This window comes from Poecile atricapillus, chromosome 1, assembly GCF_030490865.1.
Source record: "Poecile atricapillus isolate bPoeAtr1 chromosome 1, bPoeAtr1.hap1, whole genome shotgun sequence".
Classification (NCBI taxonomy): Eukaryota; Metazoa; Chordata; class Aves; order Passeriformes; family Paridae; genus Poecile; species Poecile atricapillus.
In genome coordinates this window covers 9701908-9723050 of record NC_081249.1, presented here as the reverse complement: position 1 = coordinate 9723050, position 21143 = coordinate 9701908, and the positions used below count along the sequence as shown (strand labels likewise).

Here is a 21143-nt window from a genome sequence, read left to right as displayed (position 1 = left end):
TCAGCTTCCTGACAGCAAAATGCAATCTTTTATAAGAAGATGAATGCTTAAGTGCAAATTACAATAAATGAAAACTCTTTACAAAATAATCACCTTTTTTTTTTTTTCAGAGTCTAAGACAGGAATAACAGCTGTCAGCATCGTATATTGAAAGAAGAGAAACTAGGAAAAAAATATAGAAACCTACCGTTTAAGAAATAAATTCTTGAATAAAAGCCATTTGCTAAAAACCGATTCCCCCTGCCCTTTTATTGAAGAGTAAGTGAGGAAAGGAACAGAACCAGAGAAGCTGTGCTTAGGAATCTTGTGAGTTCAATTAACTTTCATTGCATGGCTAACAGGCCCCCAGTAAAAGAGGAAAGCAGGTAACTACTCTGTGCAGGTGAACTGAAACTCTAATTCTTTAGCCATGTGAGTTAGCAGTGCTAGATAATATCCAGTGAAATGACTTTTTCTCAGTCTGCCTGATTTAGCTGTGAGATATTTTACCTGGGAGATATTTTACCTTGCTTTGTACTTCCGTGACATGTATTTCAATAAAGCTTTATGAATGGAGGCTCAGCCAAGATTCTCCAGCCTCTTTTGTGCATTCTTGCACTCATCATCATTTTCTCTGCTGAATGATAAAACAGCAGAACAACAAAGTCACAATTTTCTGGTTTATTGCCATGTCATTATTTTTGTCACACTAAAGACCACTTTAAAGGGTGGGCATTTTAATTTTTTTTTTTAAGTACATTTAAAGTAATTAATCAAAATGTTACATGAATTTCAGGGCCCCTTAAAACACAACAGAGGATGTTTTTCTTCCTCAGTCCCAGAGTTTATTTATTCTCCTACATCTCTTCAGCAGCCCCTCAGCACACATATGCACTGAATGAGGCAGGCAACCCATAAAACAGCTGTTAATCACCCCCAATAGCCCAGCTGTCAGAGAGTTTGTTAATTCAAGGCACACTATTCCAAACGCAGTTGTGGCTTCAGGACCTTGCCTGCACCATGACACTGCCGTATTTCTAAATTACTTTCCCTTTTGCTTTATAGAAGTCCATTCCTGATATAACTCCTCAGAGCCTGAGAAACTCCTGCCAAGGGCTAAAGGTGAGTTTTAAATAAACTGACAGCACACCTACTACCTTAGTCCAGATGCAGTTTATTTTACTTCTTACTACGCAGAAATCAGGTTATGTCCTGTGAGGAGTCTGTCAGTGGAAATGGGAGCTGCAGTAAGGTCAGACCTGGTATTTCCTGAAAACTGCTGGGACATAAAACAATCCTGACCAGTCAAGCCAGAGATGTGTGACATTAAAGACTGCTGGGACTGAATGCACTCTTTCTTACAACCTGAAAAATTCCTTTCTTTCAAATGTTCAGTCCTGACACATTCTGCTTGGTGACAGAAGCATAAAAATCTATGCACAAAGAGAGAAGTCACAGTCTGTGTTGAACCTCAGTTATTGGAAATAAAAGAACTTGATCTTTCTATCTGGCTCAGGAGAGGGAGAAAAGAGTCATGTTCATGTCCTACACTTTGGGCTTGATCTTTCTATTCTGCCTGGACAATAAACTTTAAGCCAAGCTCAGCACAGGGAACCACTCAGGACAATGCTTTTAGCATGTTCCTGTGTCTATTTTACAGTAATGGAGCTTTGAAAGTCAGAAGTGTGATATGTTTTCACCTGCTGGCAATATGTATTTTTTTAATTGATATATTCTGCTTTTGTTTAGAATATTTTCTATGGAATTCAACCAGTTTTGACCATGTGGCTCAGACAGTACATTGGAGTCACAAATTACCTCTGTTCTAAGATACTGTAATGCTTCTTTTCTGTGTTTGTGTGTGTGTGCACATATAATCAAAATCATGTGTATTTTTCCCAATTAATGCTCAGCTAAGGAAAGTTGTGGTAGAGAATAGGAATTCCTTTACCTGGCTTTTACTGTAGTGTTTTGGAAATTAGGTTATGTGTGAATTGACTGAAGAGTAGTTTTTTTACTCTACATCTACAGAAATCATTCCTTCTCAGTTGCAAAATAGATTTTTCAACACTGTGCTTTGACACCTTCCTCAGAATTTCTATTCAGTACAGTGACAGCTCAAATACTATGTTCATTGGGAGGTGGAGATACACCATTCTCAGAGACTGACATATAGAAAGAAGTAGCAGTGATTATGTACGCTTATATATTTTTTTTTTCTAACTCACTCCACATTTTTCACACTACCTATTGTATTCTTTAATGATCAACAACTTATAATTTCCTTTTTTTTTTTTCCCTTGGCACCCACATTTAGCAATCCTAAATGCCTAGAATTGAACAATCACAAAGAAAACTCCTCCTAGTCTTGAAGGTTCTGGGTCTCTCAGGACTTCCTTTTCTTACATGGGTTTGTTTCAAACAAATAGAGTGGGTTTTTTTTCCTGGTGAAGGATGTGGAAGTATTCATAGCCCAGAGAGGCAGAGAGGTTTTCCTTTCAAGCAGCCATCCATATGTGGGAGCAAAGAACTCTGTAGGCTTTGCAGGAGAAGTGTCTCAGGGAAAACACAGTGGCATTCACTTGTCCCTTCCTGTCATAAAAATTCATCTCTTCTTGAAATGGAGTCAGACTTGATGCAGCAATTCTGTGTAAAGTTGGGGTCCACTGCTGAAGAAAAGGCAAAAAAGACCAAAACAGGGAAATGTGCATAGTCTGCTACGTCTCCTATACCTGCAACAGGTCATCCTTGTGGTTGAGATACTTTTATTAACTTTGGAGAACAAATAGCTTAGACAAGTCATTAGGCAGTAAAGGAATTTAAGACTAAACAGAAGCTCTGCTCTCTAACTTCCTGTCTCCTTTTCCACTGCAAGACAATCACATTATGTACTGTTTCTATAAAAGATCTGTGAATCACTGTAAATAAGGTTTATTCACTATGAGCACAGAGGAAGTAAAAGGTTCTTTACCCTCAGATGACAGAAGACATTTCCAGCCTGAGTTCACTGCCAGTTATGGGCCCATCGCTCCTTGTACAGGATTTCCCTCCAGCTGAACTACACTTTCTTTCTTTTGGTGATCTTCAAAACTCCTCTTTGAATTGTTCTGACTTGCTAAATGAACTCAAATTATTTTGCTCTAATCCTATTAGACAAGAATTCAGTTATTGTGGTCACAGTTGTAGCCTTTCTCTGATCCTATTCCTGCTCATAGCCTGACAATTGCCTGACAATTTAAAAAAATCAAAATTTTTGGAAGGTTATAGACCAGGACTTACTGTGCTTCCCTCTGCTTCCCTACATGAAATAAAAGCATCCCCCTTTTGGTTGCATTAGTCATTTTTATTGTACAGAAAATCTTCATATCCATCCCAGAATGAACTATTTTTGGTTCCAGAAGATGAGAAATTTTGCTTAGAAAAAGAAAAAATGTTGCTCCCAAGAAGAAATTTTAGTACTTTTATCCTTGCACTTTGTGCTTCTCACTCTGAAGCATTTCCATGAGATGGTCAGGGATGGGAAGAGTGCTGCTTGTAGAGGAGCCCACAGAATCTCTCTGGTAGGAGGGAAGACCAGGTGTTTGTGTTTCATGGTGGCAGATGCTCTTCTTCAGAGACAGAGCCTGGGGGTTAAATAAATACACTGCTGCTTCTGTAAAGGACAAATTGTTCAGACTAATGGCAAAGAATATCCTCAAGGTTTTGCTCCCCTAAGAAGCTCCTGTAAAAAGTCGTCTCTTTTGTGGGAGAACTGGTGCTCTTCCCACACATCTGCCAACTTCCCCAGTGGATGGCAAAAGTTACAATGGCAGACATAAATAAATACAGACACTTATTTCCAGCCTGATACTTGACTTCTCATTAGTCTAACTGCACTGGAAGGTGAATTGAAATTGTCTGAGGCCTAGAACAGAACGGGAAGATGTGTTTTATCTTGTTGCAGATATGCTATCTAGAAAGAAGCCACTGGCTAGACATGCTGCTTGAATTTAAGAGAGAATAGCCATCTGCCGTTTAGCATAATTCAGTACCAAACAGAATAATTGGTTATTTGAAACAGAAATTAGCTCTTCATTCACAGTTCCTGGAAAGAAAGCTCAAATTGGAAAAGTTGTCTAAAATAGATGAGTTTGGAGATAGCATTTTGTACAATGGAATTGACCCATTTAATTAAAAGCCTGGCTGTAAGTTGCTGTTTTCTTTCAGACTAAGGTAACTCTGAGATTGAAGTGACACACTTCACTAAAGATAGAGCAGTGTAAATAATGGGTTCTGTTCCAGCTGCAAATAAAGAAAAGTCTTTTGAAATGGATAGAAAGGGTTTTTTGGTGATATTTTTTGTTTGTTTGTTTTTATTTGTTTGTTTGTTTGTTTTTTGAGGAAAAAGTGTTTTTTGCACTTGGAAATGAAAGTCTGAAGAATTGGGCAAAACACATCAAAAGAAATTATTTATCTTGTCCAGGCAGAATGGGATTCAGATCCTTGAGTTGTAGGGCACAACACAAGCTGAAAAGTCGACCAGGACTGCATATTATTAATTCAGCTCAAAGCCAGTGAGTTCCTCAGAAGGGGTTAGAGGAGCACCAGAAATATTAAATCGGTGAAGGTCCTTGTTTGTGTGATGCTGTCACTCTGCTTTGTGGCTTCTCTGAGTTCTGATTTCTCTTTGCAGGCTCAGTGGCCGCATGAAGCACAGACACAGGTGACCTTTGGGGTCACAGCAGAGCTGACAAACCCTGTGTGTCCCACACATTCTGCTTTTCACCTCCTGCCATCCCTCTGCAGCCTGCACCAGGCAGAGCCCAGAGCTGCAGCCTTATTTGGCTTTCCCTTGAGTCTGACACAGCTTTATCCAGAATAACTGGTGTCCAACTTGTGGATTTTTGTCTCCTTAAGCTTCTTTCCATGGGCAAGTAACACCCTCAAATTCTTTTGTAAAGTCACTAATGATAGATGATTTTCTTTTTAGGTTCTGCAGATCATCAGCCTGAACTCTGAAAACTTCACTTAATTCCAAACTCTTTGCATTAAAGGTTTCAACCCTCATTCTTTACTCTTTATCCTCCTCTGCTGATTAGTATAAGCAGACTTGGGAAAAAAACCTCAACCTGAAAAAACTAAAATAATTAAAGTAAAATATATTTTAAAAAAATTTAAAATATTTATTCAAAAGCAAAATATTGCACAATAAAATTATTAAAGCTTGTATTTTACTGCCAAAGAAAAAGAGTATGGAATTCATTAAGGACTCATTTGTGTAATTAAATCTATAGTTCTTCCTATATACTGCATAAAAACTCACACAACAGAAAACATTGTAATTCAATTTTCTCTCTTTAACTTAATTATCCACTTCATTTCTTAGAGCCATATAAAAATGCTAATTTTTTTTGTTGTTAAAGCTCATTGTGAGTTTTTAAACAGAATTTATATGACTGTGTTACAGTATGTATCTCAGTTATGTCATGCCTGAATTCTGGAAACTAGACTATCCTCGCAGAGGATTGAAAGCAAGGATTTGTTTTACTTAATTTTAAAATGCTTTGTTAACTGCTTGAGTGCTGCCAAATGAAGCTGCTAAATCCTCACAAGAAGCATTCAATCCTGTAATACCATCCACATTCAAAGGAAAGCTGACAAATATGAGTTTCTCCACACAGCAGCAGTATTAGAGCAGGCACTGCAGGCTTGAGCAGGAAAGATGGAACAGTTTTCAGGTTGGATCCTCTCCATGTTTTCACTAAAGTGACTCCTTCACTGGAATAGCTCAAATGACTCACCCTCTGTGTGGTACTTCCATCCTCCATCACTTGCTGAGAAAGCCTTGCACAATCTGAGCCTTGGCTGGGTGAGTTGGAGTGTCCTGGAGCTGTCAGCAGCAGCCAGGGAGGAGCCTGGCCGATTTGCCAGCACAGTGGGACACCTGTGTAGTTCCAGCTTCCAGGATTTTGGCTCACTGAAATGTTGTTGTGTGCTCGTGCCCAGTTCACTTCTTGAGGCAGTATTGTTTCATAAGGTTTCTGTCCCTCCTGTTTAGAAGGAGAAGTTTGTTTAGAAAGAGAATTTGCTGTATGACGCCATGAAGTAAAGGTAGGAGAGAGAGAGAATATCCTGAAGTGCAGGAAAGGGCTCTTCACTGTCAGGAAAACTTTCACCCAGGGAAATTGTTATGGAAAGAAAAATACCCAAGAATGATTAATATATTGACTGCCTTAAGCTAAAAATGGGTGGAGTCATCATCTGCTAAAAATTACATCTAGATTTTGTGCAAAACCACAAAGCCCAAAATCCTATATCAGGCTACAATCCATTAAAACCAAAGCAAGTGGCAATGGAAATAATTACTTGAATGCTTGGAAGATAATACTTGAGTGAAGTATTCTTTCTGTTCAGACTGCACTTGAGAAACATTGTTCTCTGTGCTGGAGAAATAGCTTCTGACACAATCTAACCACAAATGTTGCTGTTGTTATAGAAGGAACTAAAACTAAGACAAAAAGCTCCATGCATTCTTCTCATTCTCAGAGCCAAAAATATGCTTTGAACATTTGGAAAAGGAAAGTAGCTAATTGCACAGAGATATATAACCCAGATTCTTGGGATGTTTATTTTTTGACATATTTTATATTTTGTTCTTCTGGTACTTGATGTTCTGCTGTGACCAGCACCAAGGTGAAAAGGGGTTAGCTGATTAGAAGATTACATTTATACTGTTTGTTCCAGGCAGCCTTCTGATTACTCTCATGTCTCAGGTTTGACTGTCATCTTTATCCCCAGGCTGCAAGTATATATTTCAAAGTCACTAACAACATGCACTCCACAAACTCCACATGGTATACTATTTGCTAGGCAACCATGTAAATGACAGACATTGTTTCAATTGTTTCATTTCAAATTAATTGACTGTCTTACATCTTCAAAACAAAGATATATTAGTAATTAATCCTCAAACAAAAACAAAAACCAAAACAAACCAAAACAAAAAAGTAAAAAGTTGATTCCTTGTCACAGAAATGGAGAGCTAAGGCACAAGATTAAGTGGTAAATAAATAATGTCTATATGCAGAAAGGTAGATTTCTATATAAGCTGTACTTAGACACTGGATAGTGAATATTAAAAGGTGGACTGGTGTGGTATCCAAGGGGATGAACTCTTTGTGCAGAACTTATGTTTTTAAGTAGATTCCTATTAGTATTCAGAGGTCTCAAAAAGAATCCTACAAATTGACAAGTATGCACTTTGAAGAAGATAAAAGTCAGTAAAAGGGCCGGAGTTCAGAATTCCCTAGTCCCAAGAGTCTTCTGATACTGCTTGCTTTCCTAATTGTTTGTTCACATTCATGTACTGTGTTTGCATAGTAAGAACAAAAATATTTAGCATTTGAGACACAGATTTCAGGCATATGTCAACACGTCACACTAGAACTGCCTTGGCAGTGCTGTCCTGATGAGACTTTGGTTTGACTTTAATGTCAAGTGGAGTACTTCAATTTGCAGTCAGAAAGACCTGGAACCCCATTCACTCACTGGCCTGCAGCCAGGTCACACTGGGTTGTGATCTCATAAACTTAAAAGAGTCAGCATGGATCAGAACTCGAGGAAATGAGCATTCAGTGATTTAGAGGCAATACTTCTCATCTCAAATCAGCAATGCTCCAAGATGGCATTGAGGGCTCAGTTCCCCAACAAAGCCATCATTCAAACTGAATATAAACCTGGTGCTTTGACAGTTTGTGTTTATTAAAGATCCAGGCTACTTCTCAGTGTCTTGAGCTTACACTCCCACTCAGCTCCCAAGCTGACCTCTGCATGCTCCTGGTGCACTGACCAGTGATCTCTGAAATTGTGCTGTCCCTTCCCATCCCCGATGTGTTCTCTGCACAGCTTTGCTGATGTTCAAAATGTACCACACAGGGCAAGGTGCAGCCATCTCTGCTTCTTTACAGCTGGACAAATGTTAAAGCACGCAAAAGTTTTGAGTGCACAGTCAGAAAAACCTGAGCAGTTCTCAGAAAACAACCCCCTAAACATACATAAAATGTAACATTTCCTCAAGTCAGAGTAATTTGCAACATGTAACATTTATATTTCTCAGTACCTTTCAGAATGAGAGGTATAGCTCTGGCACGGAAATGGTTATCTGGGAACCATATTAACTACCTCCACCTAGAAATTGAGAACAATGAAAAAGAAGGAAAAGGAAGAGAAGCAACTGACTTCTTTCTGAAGCCAACATGTTTTTGAGAAACAACAGAAGCACAGGGCAGATGACAGAAAAAAGAGGTGGAAGGTAACATGGCAAGGGAATACAAGTGTTGAAATGTCAAAAGATGAGGTAAAAGTATCTGTAACCACTTAAGAGCTTTTTTTTTAATATCAGATTTTGAGTGGATGATGTCATTTAAACAAAGAGTAGAATTTTTTAACAAATTGCTTGGCACAGCATTGCAGGCCAGAGTTCCAAGCAATATTAGTTGGCAGAAATATTTATCTGATGAGGCCTTTGTGCACTACCGCTAGAGAACCAAAGGACTACTTCTACAAAGCTGTAGACTGGCAATTACTGAGATTTGTGAATCTCAGATTGGGTGTTGTACCAACTTCAGCAGGGGTGCTGTGACAATTGAAGCTGGGTCTTCAAGAAGAGGCACCTCAAAAATCCATATCTATGCCATTACAACAAATACTAAGCCTTTAAATGCTGCAATGGAGAGACTGCTTCACTTGGGGTAATTCTTTACCTGTACAATCAGTTTGGTTCATTAATTACGAAATTTTAATGTCATGATTTATTTTTGATGTGAAGTTGTAAATACCAGAGCACTGATAATTAAGTTTATGTTGCACCTGGCCTGAGATGTCAAGGGAGAAAGGAAGGGTGACAAATAATTTATATCAGTTTCCCTGATGCCAGGTTCTCCAAGGGTGGCAGAACAATTTGCAAGTAATCTGGCCCAGAATGGTCAGCACAGTCCAGAAGCAGCACCAAAGTATTGATCTCTGTTCTCTTTGGCCTTTCTTACGGCTGAGCTGGATGTGTTTCTCCAAAAGATAAACTTCCTGAACAAGGATGGCTGCTGTACCAGTATCTTTACTGTCATCTCATTCCTTGAGTAGTTCTGTGAAATAATTGCAGCAGAGCTTGAAATAAGTTAAGAAATAGAATAAGGGCATTGTAATCTGTATATCTCTTGATATTTTGGTTTTCATTTGTTCAGATGATCAGTATTACAGAGATGCAGCTCAGAGTTCATACTGCATGTATTCTGGTGCCTTGGACCCACATGAATAAGAAAGGATATTTTTAACTCCAAAATCCAGCATTATAATTCAAGCCACATATTCTATTTTATGATTTTATGAAATAGAATTATTGCCTGCGGATGTTAATTTCCAAAGAGAACGGTTCTGTGTTCAGAACAGGTTATTACAGATGGTTGTGTAGCTAAACTATACTCACTGTCACTCAAGAAGAGAAAAAGCCTCAAACTAAGAGGAAATATGACAAAGGAAAATGCTAGGAAAGCAGTTTAATTTTGAATATATAGTAATCTTCAGCTCTCAGGATAAAAGCAAAAATATGAAGAGCTAAAATATGAAGAGAGACTAAATAATAATAAGCTATCATTAAAAAAAAAAAAAAATATTTCAAGACCTGGATCCACTGAGGATGCACTAGAAGCCTGATAACTTTGGAGGCATTTAAAATGAAGAGGGGGAAAAAAAGATTGGCATTGTCATGTAAGTGCCTGATGTATTCTAGGAAAAAGAAGCATAAGATGAAAACATCAGCCTTTTTCATTTGAAGTTGTTGTGTATAAATACAGTTCAGGCATTTATTAAAAAAAAAATAAATAGATGCATATCATATGCACTAAAAATACCAATGAAGTGAATAGAAATTTCAAAGAAGTTGTATAGGTATACTCTATGCAAAGTAGAAAGTACTGTGCTTCTCTGTGAATATGTCCTGGGAGATCACTAAATTTTCTAGTTCATCTTTTCATAAATGATCTATTTACCTTATTTTTTCTTCAGCCAGAAATTCTCACTCATAGACTCAAAAAGTGTGAGAGAAAAATTGCTCACCTGAGAATTTCTTCCCATGTCAGGTCTTGTATTGTTTTCCTTAGAATATGAACCGGAGAGAATCACTTGTATTTTCCACCTTTTTTTTTTTTTTTTAATTCCCATCACATCTAGAATGGGTTTCCTTAAAATATTTGCAAACATCCAAGAAAGCCTTATGTTTGTTCCCATTTTTCTCCCATTTTCACACCTTACTCTGTAAGTCCCTTCATCCCATGACTCCTAAAATACAACTGCATCCCCTTCCCAATCAAACATTGATTTTTTTTCCTAAAGGAATTGATCAAATGCTGCTCTCAGTCAGCAGACACCTTCCATGCCCAAAGAATGTTCATCTGCTCAGGAATATTAAGAATGCACCACGAAGGAGGATTAAAGAATTAACTACCAGTAACATAAGTAGCAGGAGTCATCATGACTGAAAACTGATCAGTGAAATGACTTTGCAGCCAAAAACAGCACCTGAAGATTGATCTCAGCTTACAGCAGAGACCAGAAACACACCCACCAAGGGAGGATCAAACCCCTTTGGTGCTGCAGAGTGATGGCTTGCACACCACTCAGGAGCTGCTGGAGTGGGTAGAATTGCACTAGAGGGGCAGAGTTTTCAGTGAATGACTGCCAGACAAAATCCTGAGAGAAAAGCAAGTCAGTCAAATATTACCAGGCAATCCCTGAGAAAGATAAAGGTGTTTTGTTGTGGTTTTTTTCAAGAAGGTTATGTAAATATGTTGAGCTAGTACTCCCTGTTGAGCTATTACTCACTGTACAATTGGTTTAAGGCAATTACAATCCAACACAAAAGCTAATCTGCATGTAGACTCAATTCAACAACCCAAAATCATGTTCAACAGCATTTGTAACTGCATACAGTCCCTCTGAAAATCACTGGGAAATTACTGTACAGCTTACACTGTACCTTTGTGTCATAAAAATGTGCAGGAATTCACTCAAAGCACAAAATAACCTACAATAAGCCATTTGAAGTATTTAGAATTTATTTTCTTTAGGGGAGAGTTATGAGAAAAACATTATTTAAGAAAAAGATTCCTTCAGTGGTGGTGTGTCTCATCTTTACAGAAAGACCTCCACAATATAGTGGCAAAAGCTATTGGACTATTCACCAGTGGAAGACCATAAACTTTTATTTTCTTTCAGCTCCAGTGGTATTTACAATGTCACAAACATTGTTGGTGTCTGCACTGAAAGGTCAAGGAATAAGATTAATGCACTTGGAAAGATCCTTAAATAGTGTTGTAGCCTCATGAAATGTCACCTTTTTATAGCTAGCATTAATTTTCAATTCTTGGATTTAATGTGATTTTTGATAATTGAGCTTTAAGAAAAAATAATTTGTTGTTTTAATTTTCATCACTAGTAAATTATATTAAAACAGTAGAAATAGCCTGGGAATACAAAATGATGTCATGAAAGCTTGACTTGTTCTTAACAAAGTGCTATGCACAGCTTCAGTTTCAGCAGTCCCTCTGTAGCAATCCAGACTCAGAAATTCTGGTTATCATTGGAATATCTGTTCAGCTTCTGCCGTCTCTTAAATTTAAACAACACAAACTAAAGAGCCTGGACCATTTAAGAAAAAAATGATTGCTTTAAACTTTCAAATGGAATACATTAGTTGAACAATTTATTTATTGCATTTTTATGCAGTTTAGGCACATTGCAAAGGAACTTCCATCAAGAACTGCTTAACATTTCAACCAAGTAATTGTGAAAAAGCCTCAAAGATCAGAGTGGGAGGAAAAAGGAGACAGTGTGATTGATCACTCAGTCAGCAGTGTTCATATCCTGAGCAAGGCACATGCTACTGCTCAGTGGAAGGAAAAGAAAGACAATGGGACCAAGGAAGCAGGGACTTATTTTTGCTTTCTTTTTATATCACTCATAATTTTAAAGACATCTATCATGCTTCTCTCACCCATCTCTTTTGTAAACTACATGTCTTTAGTGTCTTCATGGTCCCTCACTGTGAAACTCCAACCAAATCTGCAATTATTTGCCCTCCATCCTATTTTTTTCTCTATATTCTTTTCTGGTAAGTTAACAGGAACAATTAAAAAGAACTATATTAGAGCATCAACATTATGTTAGAGAAGCAATCGTTATCAGTATTTATAAATTATTTAGTATGCATGTGTACACGTGTGGGAATATATCCCTAGTACAATATATTCTGGTTTAATTTACATTGAAGCCTTGATTACATCTTATAATGAGGTAAGAGGCAGTTGGACCCAGGAGATGTTGCAAACCACAGTCCTTTATACCAACGTGGAAAACAGGAGACAAAGGCAGCGACATAACTCGGTGCTTCGTGTTTGCCAGCAGGATCTGTTCAGGAGCCATTTTGCCATTGGAATGATTGGCTATGAAATATCAAGTTTATCACTGATTGTCTTCAACTGTGCTACTACAGAATGAGAGTTTTGTGCTTGAGCTTCATTTGCCTCTTCCTGCCCAGAATGGCCTAAAAGCCTTTGGGCTGGAAACTCCTGCCAGGGTTTCCTGTGCACCTTAAATGAAAAGAAAAATCTCATGATCTCTCACAACATCTGTACCTGTCAACCCTCTTCCAACAGCATGTTCCTGAAATCTCATGATTTCATTTGTCTCCATTCAGTTTTTTAGGAAGATTGCCACCAGGGAATTTTTGGTGATGCATGTAAAAAGCTGTAAGTGATCCTTTGCCCAAGCAATACCTCATTGCCTGTCAGCATTTTCTGACGTGCAGAGAAATAAAACAAAGGGATTCCCTGTCTCAGTATTTCCTCAGGTGATACAACTTCTGAAACCGAAAAATTCCCCACATCTGCTCACATTTCAAAATAGCAAAAATGGGTAAAGAAATCTGATTTTTAAAATCAGATGTAAGGGATCTATATTGGCCAGTACTGTTAGCAATTTCCAAGATTTTGTCTCCTAGTGCAGGTGTCTGTGAGGTTGTTTCCCTCTCTGTGATTACTCCCACAGGATGAACAGGGTGTGCACAAGACCTCAGGATGAGTGAATTAGAGAAATGGCAATGTTTGCAAGTAGAACAGCTGCATTTCATGGCATCCTACAGCAACAGAGTTCACAAAATACCATAGTGGGATGTACAGCTGTAGAAACCAGTAAGACCAGGTCACAAAGCTATGGTAAACTCAGCAAACAGATCACTCTGGGACAGAGAATATGCTAGATATCATTACAGAAACTGTCAGTGCCCATCTCTAAATATGAGTAAACTACTACTAATAATTCATAAATTAATTACAAGACTAATTATGAGCAGTTAGATTAAATAAGAGATGAGCTAGCAGGAAAATTGGCATATCAGTTTCCTTTGGAAGCAGCAAATGAACTGAGACAGACATTCATTTTGCTGTCAAAGCACACTGTGATAAAGACAATACACATCAGCCTTTCACAAGATTCCTCATGAGAATCCCAAAGAATATGTTCTTTAAAAGAATTTATACAGCCTCTTAGCACAGATACCATATTCCACATGGAAGAACAAAACCTAATTTTCTCTTGGACTAATATTGATAAAAGTTACTGCTATTTGAGAGAGTCCTACTGCTGAAAAGAATTTGGACAAGGCAATCTTTGCTATTATGGGCAAAGCACACAATTCTTTTCTTTTTGGGTTTTCATTCACTTTGCAAAGCTCAAAAATGATGTTTGTTGGATATATATCTAAATGTTAATCCTGTGAAAGAGATCCAGAAAGAAACTTTTATTTCTATTCTTCTCCTTCAGAAGTAAATTGCCTTCTGACCCAGTATTTCTCATAATCCAAAACTGTAAAGGGAGATTAAAGACTCTCCTGCCTGTTTGTGCCCATGCATAGCTATCAGTAATTGCACCCTTGTCCCTTTCATCCATTTAAATTTGCTTTTACCTGTCTGAATATACTTAGGTTTTTTAAAAACTCCTGTGGTCCATCCCTGCATCACATATCCTTTAGCACATTAACACACATACCTACTTTTGTGTGAGTCTAACTATAAAAATGTAACAAGTTGCCTTAGATTTCAGTCATAAGTATTGCAGAAAACACTCCTAAGTGTCCCAGGCAATCCACACAACTATTTGAAATTGGGCCTTACAGCAGAGTTACTGGGAGACATTTGCTAAGTGTCTGTCTGGGTTTCAAATATCTCCAGTGGTGGATATCCCACAATATCTCAGGACATCCAGTGCTTGTTTTTTCTCTCAGGGAAAAAGGTTTTTATGTTTGGACAGAACTTCCTGAGTTTTATTTTGCACACATTGCCTCTCGTGCTCTTGCTGAGGTGCACTGAGAAGTCTGACTCTGTTACATTTGCTGCACTCATCACCCTCGGCGTTGGTAAGATCCCAAAGCCTTCCCCTCTCCCTGAGCAGTCCCAGCTCTCTCAGTGTCCCCTCCCATGGAAGGTTCTCCAGCCCTCAGCCATCTCTGTGCCCCTTGCTGGCTCACTCCAGCATGTCCATGACCCTCTCATACTGGCTAAGAGAGGAGGGATCATTTCTCTTAACCTCCACGTGCTGCTCCACCCAGTGAAGCCCAAGGTGCTGCTGGGCTTTGCTGCCCTGTGTCCAGCTAGGAATCCTCTGGGACATTTCCTGCAGAGCTGCCTCCCAGCTGGTCACCTCCACCCCTGCTGGTGCCTGGTGCTGGTGGTACCCCACCCCAGGTGCAGGACTTGGCACTTCCCTTTGCTTGTCTTCACAAGGATCCTGCAGGCTCACCTCAGCCTTCCAAGGTCCCTCTGAACATCAGCACATCCACGTTCTGCATCAAGAACTTCTTCCAGCGTTGCATCACCTGCAAACTTGCTGAGGGTACACTCAGCCCCTTTTCTCAGTCACTGCAGTAGAGGCTGTTTTACCTTGATCTTGGCCCTATTAAGTTTGGTGATCTGGTCAGTGCTACTTTTTATGAACCACATTCACAGGGTACAAATCCTGGGGGCAAATATAATCATGTTCTATCTCTGTAGCCCTGGGAAAATCTCCCTTGTGTGAAGTACAAAAATTCCCAACTACTCTGTGTTTGACGAGAATATGAAACCAAGATTTGGCAACAGTGTTTGTGTGGCATGGTTGCAAATAGTTCACTGATCTGCTACTGATTTACAGTCTGGACTGGGGAAGAAAGTCAACATTTTCAAATCTGTGGTCCTGATGATGGACATTTAGCATGATATTAAAGCCTTTGGTGAAGCTAATAGAGTCTTAGATGTGTTAAGCATTTCCTGTCCCCTGTGAAGGCTGTAAAGATTAAGGCCAGGCTACTTATTAAGATGCAGAAATATGAAGATAACTGTCAGTCTTAGTAATTTTTGTATAATTAAATAGAGCCATGATTAATATTAAAAGGATGTGACGCTCCCATGTTTAGCCCATTTTAGCTAAAGGCTGGCAAAAACAGCAATGAAAAGGGGATGAACTTTCTACACTGCACATCTCAATGGGACATGAGCTTCAAAGACTGTGCAGGCATCTGAAAACCTAATGCAATTAGTAATCAGTTTATTGTCCCTTTGATTGTAGGCAAGAATATTTTGATTTTTTTCCTCCTTTATTAATTCTACATTTAGAGATCTATATTTAAAGCACATAAAAATGGGGAAATGAGTATCTGCAGCTCACCTACGTCACAAATATTGCACATTTTGCAAAGCATTTTTAATATCACATTTCTTTCGGTGCAATGAAAGGTGCTTCTGTGGCATACTTAATTTCTTATTTCCTGCCTGTCACATTTTTATGATTAATATAGCTTGCTGAGTATTTAACTAAATGGTAACGAGAAGTAAAATGTCTGATTTCCTTCATGGTGTGTTTGGGAAAATAGTACTGTTCTTTACCCTACCTGAGCATTTGCCTACAGTTCTAAGTGGAGAACCCATTTCAGAGTGGATTTTGCATAGTTCTTGTATTCCTGAGATAGTTTCTTAGAACCACTAGGCCATCTGAAGCAATATTAATTATTAGTATTATTAATAGTTATTACCATTATTACTATTATTTATATGTAAGGGAAGTATTGAATCTCTGCTTTTTCAGACAGTGGCTACAAACAATACTAAGAGAAAAGTCTTCAAAGAAGACCAATTGTCATCTGGTAATTATTGTTACTCTTCTCTCACATACCACACATTCTCACAAGAATTTATTTTTATTATAGTTTTCAAATTTAAACAAAAATGTATTTCCACTTCTGAACCAAACTCTGCTTCATGTTCTGCAGGTGAATGTGTGAAGTTTCCTGTACTAAGGGAAAATCTGTCATTAACTTCACATCACATTGCATAGAATCATGCATCATAAAATATTTAAGCTTCATACTTTTGTTGAATTCTGTTGGAAAAACAAAATACACCTATAAAAATGGATGGAATAGCATGTTAAACACCAGATAAGGAGGAAAAAATAGAAAAATACTTTCAAAGCTAGCATGTTGACTGGTAATTTCCAATATTTCTGGGAAGAATTTGTAGTCAGTGTGATGTCAACTCAGAAGATCATGTAACATGTTAGAAAAAGTGCATTTAAAAATTCATATATCCTGCAATTTATATGGATATCAAATCTAGAAGCTTTTGTTCTTGAAAATTAATTTCCACATGAATAAGTCATTATAAAGATGAATAAGCTTGTAACCAATGACAGAAATATCTTGATAGTGAAATTCAATTTTGAGGACCCCTTCACACATTGTCAGTGTTTTCATTTATACAAGCATGATCACAGGAAATGATGAAAGAGCAGTTTTTATAATTTCTAGGTGACTGCCGAATCTTCAAATCCAAATCCAAGTCTGTCAGAGAGAACAAAACTCTTCAGAAGCTAATGGAACTGAACCCAATTATGTCAGGCTGAATTTGGTCCAGAGACCAAATTGTTAACTCTAGAAACAACTTTCTCTTCAGGTTAGGGAGAGCTGTACAAAACATTTATGACCTTAGGGGAAAGCAACAATCATCTCTAGAAGATTTAATCCTATCTTTGTCTCCTTTTAAGAAATTTCTTCAAGTACGATAATAATGCATGTGTGAATTCTTACTCTGACTTCCCATCTTCCCACACATACCCCCAAGCCAAAGTCTTGAAATATTGTTTAAGTCTTTGCAGAAACAACATTGCTAGATAATTTACAGAATATATCTTTCAAGGAGAACAGCAATTTTTATTTAAGTATGTGTCATGTTCTGTGCTATGCTATTGGGTAGGAAAATGCTACCGTCCCTTTTGCAGCACTAATTAACTTTCATGGGATTATTTTTGTGGAATTTTTCCTACTGATAATTTACTAAAAAACCAGAAACACATAAATTAATAAAATCCAGAAACACAAAGTGCACTTTAATTTGCAGTATTGACATAATTGTAGATCACTTAGTTTCTGTTAATGATGAGTGATGTTCTTTAAGAATACTGTAATGAAGATTAGCCAGAACTGGTTTTGCTCTTTGCTGCAAGACCTTCAAAGTTCAGATTTTTCAGACTGAAGAAACAGAAAAAGAAGCTACAAAGGATATGAAATCTTGTTATCAGCAAAAGAAGACATAAATTTTCTACAAACTCCTTTTACATTATTTTATGGCATTTCTAAAGATCTTGATTTTGCTTTGTTCTGTTACTTCACTTATCTATTTACAAGCATTCAATCCAATTAAGGCCATAAATGCATGGATTAATATTCCTCAATTTTCTAGCCAAGCTATATTAACATATATTAACAGTCACTTTCTTAGAGCAGAACCACCCAGTTCATACCTCCATTAAAATATGGGCTAAGGAAACATCCTCCTTTGCTGTGAAAATAGTTTAGTTCAGGTACTTGCCATAAATAGCATCAGTATTTTTCTAATGATAAAGGCGCTCACTTTGTCTCTCATATGTCCTCCTATTAAATCAACATGTATTTTAGAATATTTGAATAAATAGTGAAGATGATTTATTCTTAACTGCAGTGCTGGTGACCTTTCTCTTCTACCACGCAAAGCCAAACAATCAAACAAGAGCAAATCCAAAGGGAAGTCAACAGAAAAAGCTCTTTTTCCATTAACAATCTGTCCTAGGCTTCAGCTTTCCTGTCCACAGAACAATTGTGACTAACATGCTCTCCTCCCACAGTGATGTTACATGGTGGCAGCACGGCAACAGCAGCAATTAATGCTAATTGGAATCCTTGCATTTATAGGAAATCGGTTGTGTGTCAGAGCAAGGACACACTTTGGCACAGGGAATGGTAGAACCTGAAAGTACATACACACAGAGTTATGCTGGCAAGGGACTGCCCAGCTACATTTGTACCAGGATATTTCCCTGGCAGCAACCTAGATCTGATTATCTGAATTATTACATTATTTTTACTACAGATGTCAAATTTGCCATGTTTAAGATGTTTTAGATGAAGAAACTGTAAAGATTATTTACAGAATCTTGTAAGATTCTAAAGAAAACCTTTTTCCCACCTCTCCCAACCTGCTTTTGGCCTTCATACTTGAAGTCAGCTCATCTAAAGCCTTCCTGAGCATGAACACAGACAAACTATGCAACTGGCTGAGGTTTCAAAATTACATATCCTCTCTTCAAGGATGTCTCACTTGATTATTGACTGAGGCTGTTGGAGAAAGGCTGGTGTTTCACTTCAGAGAAGCTGTACCTCCAGTTCAGTGGGGCAAGCAGAACTGTGTGGCCACTGAGTACCTCACACCTGCCTTGAGGCTTCCCAGCACTTTGCACTGCACCCTTGCAGGGCAGACACAAAGGCAGAAGCAAAGGCTCCTCATCTCATCACAGAAAAAAAGGAAGAAAAACTTGTGAAAGGTGATGCTCTGTTTGATACTGAGAGGGGTGAGATATGCAAGCACTCATTTGGGGGATTAATATCCACCTATCCCTGCTCCAGTGTTACCCTGGTGTCTTTGTGGCACTGAGACCATTGAAATGGACCTCTCAGTACTCTCTTGAAAGCCCAGTGCAGAGAAGGGTCATTAATCACTTTGCTCCCCAAGATACTTTGCCTCTGTCAAGAGCACATCCTCATTACTTGAAGGATGCTCATGGAATTAAGTGAACTTACCCCAGTCAAAATGAAAAATCTTATTCTATAATAATGAATAATATCATCATATAGGACAAGGGGTAATGGTTTTCAACTGAAGGAGAACATGTTTAGATTAAATATTAGGGTGACATTCTCCTCCGTGAGGCTGGTAAAGCACAGGAGCGGAGAAGCTGTGGCTGCCCCCATCCCTGGAAGTGTTCAAGGCCAGGTTGGATGGGGATTTGAGAAACCTGGTTTAGTGGAAGGTGTCCCTGCCCACAGCAGAGGGGTTAGAACGAGATGGTTTTTAAGGCAGCTTCCAACCAAAGTAATTTATGATAAAAACCAGTTTGAAACATTGATTTCCTCCATGCCTTCCTATTAATCTCTGTATTTGAAAACACTTAGTACTTTTGAAAAACATTAATGTCTGACAAAATAAAGGAGTGGAGGACTTTCAGTCCCCCTCTACAAAAAACACACAATAAAGTGAAATATTCAACACACTTATTCACATTAACAGGCACAAGTGAAAGCGCAGGAAAACCATCTGCCCAATAAACTACCTATGAACAGCTATATCCATAGATGTCCAGTGTGTCTGAGGAAAGCTGAGTTTAGTCCTGCATGGAAGCAACTGTAAGTAATTTGCATTATTTTTCAAATTAATAAAATATATATTGATGAATTAATGGGATTTTATGCTTCATATGTCTAATTATAAATTAATATTAAGCATTAATATAGGGAATTATATTAATATATTTTAATGAAAATTGAAAGAAACCTATTAATTATTATTTGAGTGGTTTAAAGTGCTGTTGAGTCAGATGTGATTCAGTTATTTGTCCCACTGTTAAAGCAATAGAATTTTCAGCATGACACTAAGGATTTCTTACTGACAGCCCACAGCACTTAGCACCCACTCACCCTACCTCCTCCTGTCTTCGTCAGCTGAGACAAAAAACTTCACAAGCATTAAATCTGAAGGTAGCTGATTAGGTTTCATTCATTGATCACTGCAAAATTTAATTTGCTGGGTTTTTTATGGGAAAAAACTCAAAGCCTATACAAGTCTAATAGCTATCTCCAACATTTTTTAATACTTCCTGATCTGTGTACAGATTTTAGGCTTTGTTTGTCAAACTGTGAGATTATCAGCTGAAATGTAAAAGAGTGGAAATTTTTATCTCTTCAAGTCAAATAAGAATGTGTATCCATAATGCTCAGAATCTATGAGTGAATTAAAGAAAAATAAAATTGTTGTCATTATAATCATTTTCTAAAAATAAATTTAAAAGAAAAAAATCTCTGGAGGTTGGCCAGGCTGCCTTTGTGTGTTTATAACTGGGTTATCAGGCCTTTCAAGCTGAATTGTCTCAATGAATTGTCTTAGAAAGATCACCTCTCCTTTCTACACTGCTCTGGATAATAATGATATTTATCTCTCCCAGAGAAGTATTTGAGGATCTGGTTAAGTATCCATTATCTGGCATCCAAAGGCAGGGTAGAAGTGTAAAACATTAACAGAAGCAAGCAATACTTACCACTAAACTATTTAAGGCATAGATTTACCTCTCAAGATGTGAAATTTAGACATTCTATATTATTTGAAAATCCTGTATGCTTGCCAGCAAAAACAGAAACTGAACATAATTACAAGAGGCTGGTGTGACTCACTAATAGTGCTTCACATTAAATAAAGACAACAGCCAGAGCTGCATTTCCATGCTCATTGTGTTTTGAGAGAAAATGGCCACAGCCATGGAGAGCATGCCATCATCACCCTAGCTAAGTAATTAATTTCTCATTTAATATTACCACTGTTATGAAAGCCCAGCATGTGCTTGGATGGCCACAGAAGAGAGCACCAGCAGCATTTAAAATGTTGTGGATTTTTTTGATTTGGGCTTTCCCTGCAAATCATTCAACTTGTAGATTAAAAGACTGGGCATGCAGTTAAATGACTAGTTTTCTGATTTATCCACCAGCAACAGAAATGTTCTATTCTGGTAAGAGAAGGAACTTA

At 37.9% G+C, this 21143-nt stretch overlaps 1 protein-coding gene across 3 annotated transcripts; it reads right to left on the bottom strand.

The window, feature by feature from the left end:
- Positions 1-146: 146 nt before the first annotated feature.
- LOC131574731 (uncharacterized) lies at positions 147-10392 on the bottom strand. 3 transcript variants are annotated; one of them, XM_058829419.1, is made up of 3 exons: positions 10069-10392; positions 5760-6008; positions 147-2648 (listed from the first exon to the last, which is right to left on the bottom strand). In XM_058829419.1, exons 1-3 carry the CDS (start codon positions 10237-10239, stop codon positions 2478-2480), a joined length of 591 nt encoding a protein of 196 aa, XP_058685402.1. In that variant the 5' UTR covers positions 10240-10392; the 3' UTR covers positions 147-2477. The 3 variants fall into 3 exon arrangements, with proteins under 3 accessions (XP_058685402.1, XP_058685403.1, XP_058685401.1); XM_058829420.1 differs by having other exon boundaries at positions 147-2645; XM_058829418.1 differs by lacking the exon at positions 147-2648 and having other exon boundaries at positions 5264-6008.
- Positions 10393-21143: the final 10751 nt, after the last annotated feature.

Coding starts and splice junctions, on each gene's coding strand:
- LOC131574731 (XM_058829418.1), bottom strand. CDS start 10,239: ATGGGAACAAACATAAGGCTTTCTTGGATGTTTGCAAATATTTTAAGG. Junction 6,009..10,068: donor ACATGGGAAGAAATTCTCAG/GTGAGCAATTTT, acceptor CCTTCTAAACAG/GAGGGACAGAAACCTTATGA.